Source organism: Macrotis lagotis, chromosome 1, assembly GCF_037893015.1.
Source record: "Macrotis lagotis isolate mMagLag1 chromosome 1, bilby.v1.9.chrom.fasta, whole genome shotgun sequence".
NCBI lineage: Eukaryota > Metazoa > Chordata > Mammalia > Peramelemorphia > Peramelidae > Macrotis > Macrotis lagotis.
In genome coordinates this window covers 294139892-294152466 of record NC_133658.1, presented here as the reverse complement: position 1 = coordinate 294152466, position 12575 = coordinate 294139892, and the positions used below count along the sequence as shown (strand labels likewise).

Genomic DNA, 12575 nt, shown 5'->3' with positions numbered 1-12575 from the left:
TGTCCTCATTTTCATTAAGTTAAAGGTTTCTTCCCCTCCTGTAGGATTCTATTCATTTTCTTTAAACCTAAGTTCTTTTGGAAACATTTACTTTTTTGCCTTTTGGAATGTATCAAATCTTAGGTTTTAGGGTTTTTTTTTTTTTGCAAGGCAATGGGGTTAAATGGCCACACAGCTAGGTGTTTGAGGTTGGATTTGAACCCAGGTACTCCTGACTCCAGGGCCGGTGCTTTATCCACTAACTACGCCACCTAGCCACCCCTAGTGTAATAATTCTCAAGTTTTTTTTTTCCTCTAGACATCTCTTTAAAACTATTTCTTCCAGAAATTCTGATTGACTTTGGCCCAATGAATTTTTCCTGCAAATTTTACTTGTAGATGTAGTTATTCTATTGTGTTTTCTATGTGCCTGATGCCAAGAGAATATCAGACTTGTGTATTCCCAAGGATCCTGTAACAGTTTTGAGTACTGAGTGCTATGTTCAAGAATCTCAGGGATAGCTCAGGTCAGGAGCACACTTTCAGCTCATGTGGATATGGAGTGAAGTCTGGTGCAATCCTTCTATTTTTAAGCTCCTTAGCTATTTGTGTAACAACTGTGACTTGCCTTGGTTGGAACTCCAGGAGACAGCAGCTGAGCCAAGCCTTTCAGACACCTGAAAGAATAAGCCTGTCCATGATTCTGCCTTTGCCCACATTTCTGTACAGGGAACAGTCAAGGTACAACTGACAAAGTTCCTGAACAGGCTTGCCCTTTGAGCTTCCTGCCCTGATAATTCACTGTGGATTGAATCTGAGATACTTCAGACAGAACAATAAGGCCACAGGTTCATTCCTATACCTTCTGTACCTGCATACAACCTGTAGGCACCAATGCAAAGGTGCCAGATTCAGTCTATACTGGAACATGGACCCCCTGCAATGGGTTAGTGACCCAACTGGTAATTTCTATTTCTATTCCTACTTACTGCTCAGTATCACCTATGGGTCTTGTCTATGGTCAATCCTTAGACATTTTTTACCACGGTATCCAAGCCACAAGCCCATACTGAAAGGTCATGTACAGGCCTTGGTTAAAAGTTTCTCCCAGTGCCTTTCCTTCAACTTTGTATAATCTGTGGAAAAGATCCAGGCTGTACCTTCCCTTCACCAGACATTTTTGACAAACTAATACCTATAGCTTTTCAAGGTTTAAGACATGCTTGTTTGGCTCATCTGAAGACTGATGATGGGAATGTATATGAAAAAAACTTGATTGGGGGGGAGGGGTGGCAGTTAAAAAAGTGCTATTTAGCTAGAACTTTCCTGTTCATGAATCTGCCTTTGCCCACATGTATAGGGAACAGTCAAGGTACAATTGACTGAATTATTAGGCATTGGAGCAAGCACACTTTACACAGGAATACAGGAAGCTTTAGAGAACTCAATTATCCAACTGGAGAAGTAATGCAAAAGAGATGATTAAATTTCCCAACTTAAACACCTCAAATCCTGCTACTAGGATTTCCATACTCTAATGTACAATCTTTCACTAGCAAAACAAAAGAATGACTTTCATGGTAGTCCACATACCACTTTATTGCAGATGATCTAATCATTGGTGTCAAACTTGGCAGGCACTAAATCAATACTTAAGCATCCTGCAGGATGCCCTACTTAGAAAACCATATATTAACACTGTGTTTTACTGTATTTTTAACTGTAGTGTTATAGGTCATGAATTTGACATGATTTACCGAAATCAGGGGATAAAATGTATAAATACTCCTCTGCCAGAATTTAAATGAATTTTCATTTTTGGTGAGGCAATTGAAGTTAATTGACTCGCCCAGGGTCACATAGCTAGTGTCAAATGTCCGAGGCCATATATAATCAACTTTTCTATTTTTCTTTTAGGCTTTTTTTGTAAGGCAAACAGGGTTAAGTGGCTTGCCCAAGGCCACACAGCTAGGTAATTATGAAGTGTCTGAGACTGGATTTGAACCCAGGTACTCTTGACTCCAGGGCTGGTCCTTTATCTACTTCGCCACCTAGTTAGTCGCCCCCCCCCCCCAGGTCATATATGAACTCCAAAGCCAGGGCTGAACCCATTACACCTTTGATCAATTTCTTGTAAAGGAGTGAGGCTTGCCTTCATGGGTTCTTTGCATGGCAAAGCACAGAAATTCAGAGTCCTTTTTCAGGAGAATAATTTGCATCTGCAGGATGTAATGCAGGATAAGAACTCATTTGTATGAGGTTGTCTTTGACTCAGGGTTGAAAACTGCCTAAGGACAACTCTTTAACCTTTAGCTACCCAAACCTTTTTCAAATGTACATGTATGTAAAATAAATGGAAGTTGACATGAATACATTTGGTTTCTTAACTGATGCAGCTGAACTTCAGAATCAATATTTGGGGGGGCAGGGAAGGGCTAATTTTTTTTTAGTTCAAGGAATTCTGTGCATCTTTTTGATTTTCTTTTAATTTACCCCTCAGGGAGATTAGCTCTCATTTTAGGTAAGAATGAGATGTGAAAAAAGATGTCTATTACGAGGTCATAGAGATCTTTAAAGAGCTCAAAATTCAATAGCAAAACTAGATATGGATTCTTAAAGGACGAGCTAATTTTGACAACACTATAGCCCAAATCACAAACAGAATCAAAATATTTATTATGTGTTCTTCTGCACATGGCACTTGTTAGGCACTCTACAGCAATATGTAACATGCTGTTTAACAAAACTGCCCTCAAGGAGCTTACAATCTAAAATGGACAATATATAGACACACGGAATAAGGCATTTCTATAAAATGAATAATTTTTTGCTCCTGTTGATAATCTGACTGAAGGAAGCATGAGGACAGGATCAAATAAGGATGAAGGGGAAAAGTGGCTGAAATCACTCTCCGGCATAAGTAGGGTGACAAAAGGAATTCCACATTGGCATCCAAGAAACCTAATACTGTTATAGCTATGATATCTGCAATCCCATAAATGATATTGCTAATGGGCAAAATTGGGATGAGGGGGTTAGAGTGCTATTAGTTTCAACAGTGGCCATGGGGTTGCCACTCACTGCAGCTCACCAAGATTCTAATATTTTAATCATTCACTCAAACTTTTGGATTCCTAGTACTATGTGCAAGGCACTATACCAGGTTTTGAGTGAGAAGAACTTTAGACTACAAAAAAAAGCCCAGTGGATTTATGCATACATATGCACAGTTGTGATTCAGGTTTTTAATCCCAGATGAGGCAGAAAACTAGTTATATACCCATATCCAAAAGACCCCATCAACTCTTGGGAATCATGTCTAGTATTCAAAATCATTAATCATTAATTCAAGAGTCTGATGGGAATATCGGAGGACAGGTTTAGGGACAGTCCTTGTAGAAACCCATACATTTCAAATTGTGTAAGGAAAGTATAACAATGGGATAGAATCAAAAGGAGAAAGAATCAAACAAAACAAGGAGAAGCAAATGGTATAGAATATTTAAAGGCTGTAAAGGCTGGGCTAGGGTTATCATATCACCACAATCCAAGTTGATAGGGGATAAGGAAAATTATTTCTTGTTGAGTTCTTCAAAACATAGGCTTTGCACAACAATAAAAACCTACTGCTAGATTCTGAATAGCATAAATTCCACCAAGAAACTGAAGCAAGGGAATGGTTTTCCCTCAGAGAACCATAAATAGATTTGCTTTGCTGGGCTTGGTCCACTATTTGTCTAGAACAAAACTCCTAGAAAGCAACAGGGCTGAAACTGAAACCACTGTTTATTTCAGCACCTTGGTCATTATATGGTCTTACTATTTCTTGACATCAGTGTCAGATTTTAGCCTTAGTGTTGGACTATAGAGGTTTCCTTGGTAAATTATTGTCACAGACTCAGTTGATTCAAATACCAGAAATGTAAAAATGAGATAATGACACAGCACCATAATGTTCTGGCTATCAAGCCCAACTTTAATTCCCTTAACTCATTCCTTAATAATCCCACAAGGTTTTAAAAGTGCAGAGAAAAAGGAGAAAATGAATAGTATAGGTGCTGCTGGTGGGCAGTGTTCTGGGGTATACTCTCCAGCCATAGACACTTCTATGTAGCTTTTCAGAGAGCTGATTTTCCCAATCAATTTTAAAATCTTTTACATCTAATTCTAAGCACTGCTAATGCCCAACAGGTGAAACAATTTATGATGAGAGTAAGGTTGCTTCCAAAGATCAATGACTTACTCCCTAGCCGCAGTCAAAAAGAACTTTTCTTAGAATTCTTAAATAGCCAACTGTCTGTAAGTGAAGCCAAGTTTCCTATGTTTATTACAAAGATTTTTGGGAACCAAGTAACCTGGAAGAACAAACACCAGAACAGGCTGGGATTAAGAGTTCATTGGAAAAGTACTTAAAAATTATAGGATCATAGATTTAGAGCTAGAAGGAATCTTAGGTCATCTAGAATGACCCACTTATTTACCAATGAGGAGACCAATGTGTAAGGAGGGTTAGAACTTGTCTAAATTCTGTAACTGGTATGTGGCAGAATTGGGATATGAAGTAAGGTTCTCTAACTCACTGCCTCCCCCACCTACACCTCCCATGTCATGAAACCCAGGGGATTATGACAATTATAAAAAGGTGGAGCATAGACTTCCACCAGAGAAATTGTACTTTGTATCATTTGCCCTAAGGCAGAATGAAAAAAAAAAGCACCAAGGAGGACAGAATTTATTAGGCAAACTCAGGAAGATATTTATAGAGGTAGTTTGGACTTTGTAAATTAAGTTCAATAGCCAAGATGGAACAGTTAAATGTGATCCCTTATGAGAAAGTTTGGGAAGGGATACATAACAATGGCCATTCTTTTATGTAAGAAGGGGATCTATACCCAGTCTCAAATGAAATAAACATAGTAATGATTTCCATATTCTTTAACTCAGTCAGCTAAGACAGGGTCAGCAGAATGAACTGAGATTATCATTTAGAGGACCTGCTAGTGATTCTGCCTCCCTTACATAATGTGTGATAGAAGGGTCCCTTCCTCAACAACAGCTAGCTTAAAAGGAAGCTAAGAGACAAGAAGTTATTTCACCAATTATGATCAACTAAGGGAGCAAGACAAAAAGGTGTCAATGGTTTTATTTGAAAATATTTCTCAATAGTTGATTGTCAATCTTGTGATTGGTGAAATCAGAAGTTTCTGACTTCCATTGTGGCTATTCAAGGAACCCTTTGTTATTGCACCTTTATTCAACTCATAAATCCTTCAGATTCTCAGACTGCCATGTATCACTTCACAACTCAGAAAAAGGCACACCCTATTTCCCTACTCACTAGGACATACGTTTCCCCACAACCTCCACCTATGACCCCCCAAATTCACACAATTATCATAAAACAAAAACAAGATATTAAAAAAAAGGAAGTAGATGATCAAGAAATCATTAGAACAAAGACTACCTTGATTAGTGGATAACTGAGGATCTCAGCCAAGTAGCAGAAATCAACAGTTTGGGGAGGGCACCATCCAGCTTGGAGGTTGTACATAAACCTCCTGATTTGTTGTCTATGCAAATGTTGGGAAGCAAAGGGCCATGGAGGAAAAATGGGAGGACTTGAAATCACTCCCCCAGTCTCCACTACTTCCCATTGTGGTAAATAAGGCCACATCCTATAGTCTGACATTAATGACAGTGCTCCGTGATGTCCACTACCACTGCCTTCTTCCAGCTGAAGAGAAAGTAGCCTGTTCCAGCTCCTGCAGCTACTGCAATGCAGAGGTACCCATTATAGGTCATAAAGATAAGCATAAGGAAGTAGCTGATGACCACCTGGATGATATGCAGCACTGTCTGCAGAAGGTGAGGGAAACTCAGCATCTGTTGTCTGTAAAACAGAGACAAAAATTAGGGCTCATCTCAAGTGCCTGTACAATTCACTTACCAATTTCAAGTTGTATTTCATTCTTCCCTCTACTTAACTAACTCATCTCTGCTGGTTCCTATCTGTCTATGTGCTGTCAATCCAGAGTGATTGAGCTAGAGCTGAATGCCAGAGATGGATAGTGTGTGTGGGAATCACAGATTAAATTCCAAAAAGTACGGGAAACGACTACAGTTCTAGATAGAACAAAACAATCCTATTATTGTCACCTAATATCAGGTACACTTTGGATTCCAATCCTACAAGGAAAACTATTTTGCCAATTTTCCTTCAAGCAATTATCTACTTTCTGTATTATCATTTTGACAAATGAAACAGTACCCATGACCCCAGTCACAATCTCCAGAGACTGTATCAAATTATCACTTCAAGCAGCAAATTGCCTCTGTTCAACTCAAGGAGTTGCTTATTGAACTGACTTGACTCACAAGTTTTTCCACTGATAATTACTTAAACAAGGTGTTTTTTTCTTACCCAACAGTTTTGTGTGTTTCCATAAGGATGGTTCCATTTGGCCCTGGCACTGGCATGGAGTTGTAGCGAATGCTGACCTGGGATTTCCGCAGCAAGCTCTCCCGGGCTATCTTGAGGCCTTCATAGAACATTGCTAACAAAAAGATAGCCACAAATGCCCCAGCCATTTCTGGTTAGGAAAAGAAAAAGAATTGAGTTGTCACATGTAGAAATTCCTTATGCAAACAAGATTATGTCCAAGGGGACCAAAACAGACCAGTAAAACAAAAGCTCCTGTCATTCCTTAATACAGCAAACTGTGTTAAATATGTTAAAAGGCCATGAAAGAGAAGCCCCATTATTTAAAACACTTTCAAAAATAGGAAGCTCTGAAAAGCCAGCTACAATTGAAGAGGCAACTAAGACTCTGACATTACTAGTACTTTACTTTCTGGATTCTTCTTCCTTTATCCTGGAATTTGGATGCATTACTTTCTGGCATTGTAAAGTTATTGCATGTGCAAACTGTTAAACACAATCTTGAACAATACATCATAAGAGATATCATATAATAATCAACATAGTAATCCAGTGGGAGCCAGTGATGAGTAACCTAATCCTTATATTTTACAGGTGGAAAATTAAGGATAGTAACAAATGACAAAATGAATCAAGAATCAAAACAGTTAAAACAAAAAATTCCATGTTTCCTGACTTTAGTCCAATAATATTACACTGCATGTCCTTCATAGAGGCTTATCCCTGTCAAACAATTTGCTGACTTACTTACCCCCGGGTGTATTGATCACTAATCCAGAGAAGAGCAACTCCACTTTCTTATAGCCAAAATAGAAGGTCATGGCCTGCCAGAAACATAAATGAACAAGTTAGATCCAGAGAATTAGAACTAAAACTGCAAACTGAGGACGTGCCAGTGGAATTTCAAAAACACTAGTTAAAAGGAACACAACCTTAAGAGACTAAAGCAATAAGCTACTAAACTGGAAATTGGATATTTTCCCTCCATTTCAGTCTTACTTTACATAACTATGTTCTGGCACAACCATCTAGGTCTGTTTTTTAATGTGTGTTACATATTTATGGCAGTACCATGGCACTGAGGAAGAGTCATATACCAAGGGATCAAAGTCTCCTTTTTGGTTACTCACCATCATATTTCCTTCGCCCCCATGAACATGAGAGGTTGCAGTGGATGAATGATGGTGGGGGGGCATAGTGCTATTATCATCCATATGGCTCATCTCATGATTGTGTCCCGGATTCATCTTCTTAGAAGATATTGAAAATTGCTAACAGAATCCTCCTGAAAAAGGGAGTTTTGGATCATTAAAGAACAAATCTACAATTTCTTCAACTCTTCTTTTAAGGATATCAAAATATTTTTAAGAATTGGGTTCCATGAAGAAATTTTAAATAAAAATTAAAATTATAATAATAATAAATTTAAATTCCAAGATAAAAATGTCCCTAATATCTGAGGAAAGAAATTAGCAAGTAGTTTTAGAAAAACTGCTTGCATAAAAAGAAAATCTTAAATCTCAAAAGTTCAATTTCAATTCAACTGTACACTAAGATGCTAATTACATGAAGAACTTGAAAATCTAACATTATTATTATTATTGTCCTTCATTTTCAAAGACCATGACATCAAGGAGGTGATCCACGACAAGCACAGGAATTGGATTTGAATGAGGGGCTGCCAAGTCACCAGCTTCACTTTCTACTACTCTACAGCCATCTGGGTCCAGTGGCCAGATATGATTCAGAACTAGAGATGGCCCACACACAAGATATTTAAGAGTCAGAGGCTGAATTTGGAACTCCTGTTCTCCTGATTCCAAGGCCAGTGCTCTATTCTACCCTACTTACATTACTACTAACACTCAAATTTCCTTTAATCTCTACATATTTGTGGATGGGATTGTGGAAGAAGGAATGTGTATGGTGTCATTAACATTTTAAACCTTAAACATTTCAGTTTCTGTTATTCTAATCTAGTTCCAATAACCAGGGGTGATTTAAAAAGTTACTAATTCTAATTGGCAGGCCTGCATTTTAATCAGAATGGCCCTGGCAAATTGGACTTCCAGATTTAAGTGATTTCTTCTGGGGAAAAAGGTCTATTGCTGCCCTAGGCAAGCTGAGTGATGAGAATCTGAAGGCAGCATCAATTCTCAAAGGTTTTAGAGTGTACCACAGAAAGCTAAATGCTATCAGATCCAATTGTTTTTCCAAATTAAATTAAGTTGAAACTGTGTACCCTGTCTAATAGCTACATGAATTACCTCCTTTTACCATGACACACTGCTTTATCACAGTAACTATGAACCAAAGTTAAAAAGTTAACTCCTTTGACTCAAGTAGCTAAAAGATACATATCACCTTCATTATGTTCCTTAGGCTCTAATGCAAAGCTCATAAAGCAGCCCCCAAATAATGAGAGTCTTTTGTTTTCCTTGTGAATGGTCATCATTATATGATCATCGACTTTAACATTTGCTAGTCTTGAAGGGTCAAGTTCCTATCTCCGGGAAAGATCACGAGCTTTTACTAAAGGCAACCAAAGTTCCAGTTCAGTAAACTTTAAACAATGTTCAATTCAATTGCACACTAAGATGTTACATTACATAAAGACCTTGAAAATCTAACATTACTACTAAAATTGTGGAATTTCTTTCAATTTCTACATATTTGTGGAAGAAGGACCATGCATAGTCTCCTCATTCAAAAAGCTTCTGATCTACTAGATCAGACTAGGTATAAAGACAATCCCATAATCCATACCCAAAGTTCCAAATGTGTATTAGAGGTATAAGGGCTATTAGAATTCAGAAGCTTGTGCCAGGAGAACTGAATTGTCTCAAAGTAAGATTCTGTACAGAGCAAATGAACTGAAATCAGAATGGTTCAAACAGGACTTTGCCAATCACAGAGATGGACTCAAGTCAATGTATCACGATGGAGAACCACTTATCTGAAATAGTCTTTTCCCCTCAATATCCCTCCACCATTTGTCTACTCCACCATTCCCCCTCTCAATCCTATCATTTTCATAAATTCCAAATGAATATTTCTGCCCAGTCACCCAACTACAACAAGGGAAATACAAAATCCTTAATACAGATACAAAGTAATAAACCACTTTGAAAGTCTCATTAGGCAACTAGTCACATGTTTACATATTGAAACCTTTCACATAGTATTCATCAAATAAAAGACCTACTATGTCAATTTCATACTGAAATACAGGGCATTCCCAGAAGTCTTAGTGAAATTCTAAACCATTAAAAGTTTCAAAGTGCACTAAAATTTTGGACAAGCAACACTGTAGGAGGGCTGGGTTGAAGGAGGATATTAGATGTTCCTTCCCTGGTCAAAAATCCACAGGATAGGGTGGCTAGGTGGCGCAGTGGATAAAGCACTGGCCCTGGAGTCAGTAGTACAGGGGTTCAAATCTCAGACACTTAATAAATAACCACCTAGCTGTGTGGCCTTGGGCAAGACACTTAACCCCATTGTCTTGCAAAAACCTGAAAAAAAAACTTCCTGTGATAAATTTTTACCTTGTAAAAGTAATTAGGCTTATTACTGTGGGTTTTAATCTTGTGGATTTTTTTAAAGGTTTTTGCAAGGCAATGGGGTTAAGTGGCTTGCCCAAGGCCACACAGCTAGGTGGTTATTCAGTGTCTGAGTTCGGATTTGAACCCAGGTACTCCTGACTCCAGGGTTGGTGGATAAAGCCACCTAGCTACCCCTTTTTCCTTTAATCTTAAAAACTTTCAATTGGGCTTACCAAAGTATAGGAAATGAATGATGATATTTTGCATATTCTTCCCCCTACCCCACATTTCAATTAATAGACCCTTTATCTGGTCTATTTTCTCTTTGGAAGCATTCAGTACACTCTTCCATTCCAAGTACCCTTCCCTATGGGCTCTTCCTTCCTTTCTACCACCCTTCCCAACAGAATTTATACTTACAGATATTAATTTAGCTACTTTTAGCCAGGTTCTTTAACCTGAATTGATCTCAAAAACAGCAAGCTCAGTTTCTTCCAGAATAGAACTGGGAGTGAAGGAAAGAATAAGTCAAAGTCCAGACAGAGTCACAGCAGTACTGTTTGTTGTCTTAACCTGCAGTCTGAAAGAAATGGTTTAATCTTATTGTAATCATGAGCTGTTCTGTCTCTGGTTTATTCAATTTCCTCTAAAACTCCTTTGCCAGACTTAACTACTTCCTCTCTGAAGACTGCCTCTACAGTCAAATCACCTTTTTCTAGGTACAGGGTTTGAGGTCTACTAAGGACCAGGCCCTATCTTGATAGAATCAAGGTCAATTTCTCAGTTTACAATGTAATGTGAAATGAACTTGTGACAGAACTATTAAAATGAGTGGTTGATTTCACTGTCATGAGTATTTTTCTGGGTGTTCATATTGACCAATTCTTTTCAGTTTCTTGACCTTATTTCCCCTTTTTATCACATAATATGCCAAGGGTATATAGTTCAGAGAATTTTAAAACTCAGTGATGAAACCAATTTTTAAAAAAGTCAATGAATTCTAAGGGGCAGCTAGGTGGTACAGTGGATACAGCACTGGCCCTGGAATCAGGAGTACCTGAGCTCAAATCCAGCCTCAGACACTTAATAATTACCTAGCTGTGTGGCCTGGGGGGGGGGGGGGGGGGGGGGGGCCGGCGGCCATTTAACCACACTGCATTATAAAAACCTAAAAAAAACAAAAAGTCAATGAATTCTAACTGCCATTCCTGACACTGTTTCTAGATCACCTCAAACCTTTTGTCCAAGGCTACAATTAGAATGTTAACCAAGTACAAAAGCCTGAAAGTCCCAGCTTCATTTACCATTATAGAAATGAAGGTTGGTTGTGCCAAATTCCTATGGTTAGGTTCTTGAATACAGTTCAGAAAGGAAACATTATATAATATAATGAAGTGGTAGGCAGTACCAATCTACTAGTTGCCTTTTCTACTAGACAAGTTCCCCACAAAGATTTTGGAAAAAATCTGAAACAGTACTATGGGGAATTCATTAAACAAAACAAAATTTACTCTGGATTCTAGATTCTCTTTCCCTCTTCTGCACTTGGTTTAACCAAGCTCTTTCCTTTATAGTCAAAGCTTTTCCTTAACTGACCAGCAGCTCAGATCTTATGAAGCACAGAAGCCCCTATTTGTTGTGTTTCATTGACTAAGCCTTCCAGGGCCAAGCTCCAGTATATCCTGCATTTTCCTGTTATTGCACAATGATGGATAAGGAAATAGAGCTCACAAGGGCTGTCAAGATTTACACCTCCTAAAGAGGCTACAAAGAAGGTGTAGAGACACTTGGCAGAGGGTCTTTCTACTCTGGCTCAGACAAAAAGATGCAATCAGTAGTCTCAGACAATTCTTCTGGAGACTGCCTCCATTCTCTCCCCAACTTCTCAGAGTGAGAGCAAGGGAGAATGTCTTTATTCTTAAGAAGATTAGGGTCATATTGCTTTTCAAATTCACATAAGAAGCAAAGAAGAAATGAGTCTAGTCTCTCTTTAGCTTTGTGCTGATAACACAATCCCTGAGTTCTAGGCATGGTAGAGACATGAGAAACTCAAGGTCAAGGTACATGACCATAAAGTAATTTCATACTTAGAGTCTATTATCATATGACAAATAAAAGCAGGGTAGTCCTGGGTTTTAATGATTTTAATTAAGTAAAAGATGTTCTGGGCAATGTCCCTGGTAGGACTCATTACTATAGTTAGACTTAAGTAAAGTAAATCTAGCTTTCTTTCATTACTTGAAAAGTATTCACAAGAAGTATTATGTTTATTCCATTTGAATTCAGAAGGCAGAATTAGGATAAATGAGAAATTGCAAAGTGGAAATTTAGGGCAAAACAGATTTCTAAAAGAGTTAGTGAATAAAGGGTGAAAATGTCAATTATCTGTTACTAGTAATAGGGTTCTAAGATACAATAAATGACAGTAACAAGAAAAATAATCAATGAAGCTTGATTTCTCCAATTTTTTTTTTAGTTTTTGCAAGGCATTGGGTTTAAGTGGCCTGCCCAAGGCCACACAGCTAGGTAGTTATTAAGTGTCTGAGGCTGGATTTGAACCCAGGTACTCCTGACTCCAGGGCTGGTGCTTTATCCACTGTGCCACCTAGCCAGTC

The 12575-nt window shown here is 38.2% G+C and overlaps 1 protein-coding gene across 3 annotated transcripts in view; it reads right to left on the bottom strand.

Moving 5' to 3' along the window:
• Positions 1-2631: 2631 nt before the first annotated feature.
• The window catches only part of SLC31A1 (solute carrier family 31 member 1), a 40357-nt gene continuing 30413 nt past the window's right edge, over positions 2632-12575 (bottom strand). For 2 of the 3 annotated variants that reach the window (XM_074211148.1, XM_074211146.1), the window contains exons 2-5: positions 7549-7703; positions 7170-7242; positions 6401-6569; positions 2632-5869 (exon numbers count right to left, since the gene is read on the bottom strand). In XM_074211148.1, coding sequence (XP_074067249.1) covers positions 5668-5869; positions 6401-6569; positions 7170-7242; positions 7549-7665 — 561 coding nt within the window. In that variant the 5' untranslated portion in view covers positions 7666-7703 and the 3' untranslated portion in view covers positions 2632-5667. Of the gene's footprint in view, positions 5870-6400; positions 6570-7169; positions 7243-7548; positions 7704-10380; positions 10989-12575 lie in introns of those variants that run through there. The other variant, XM_074211147.1, reaches the window with a different exon arrangement.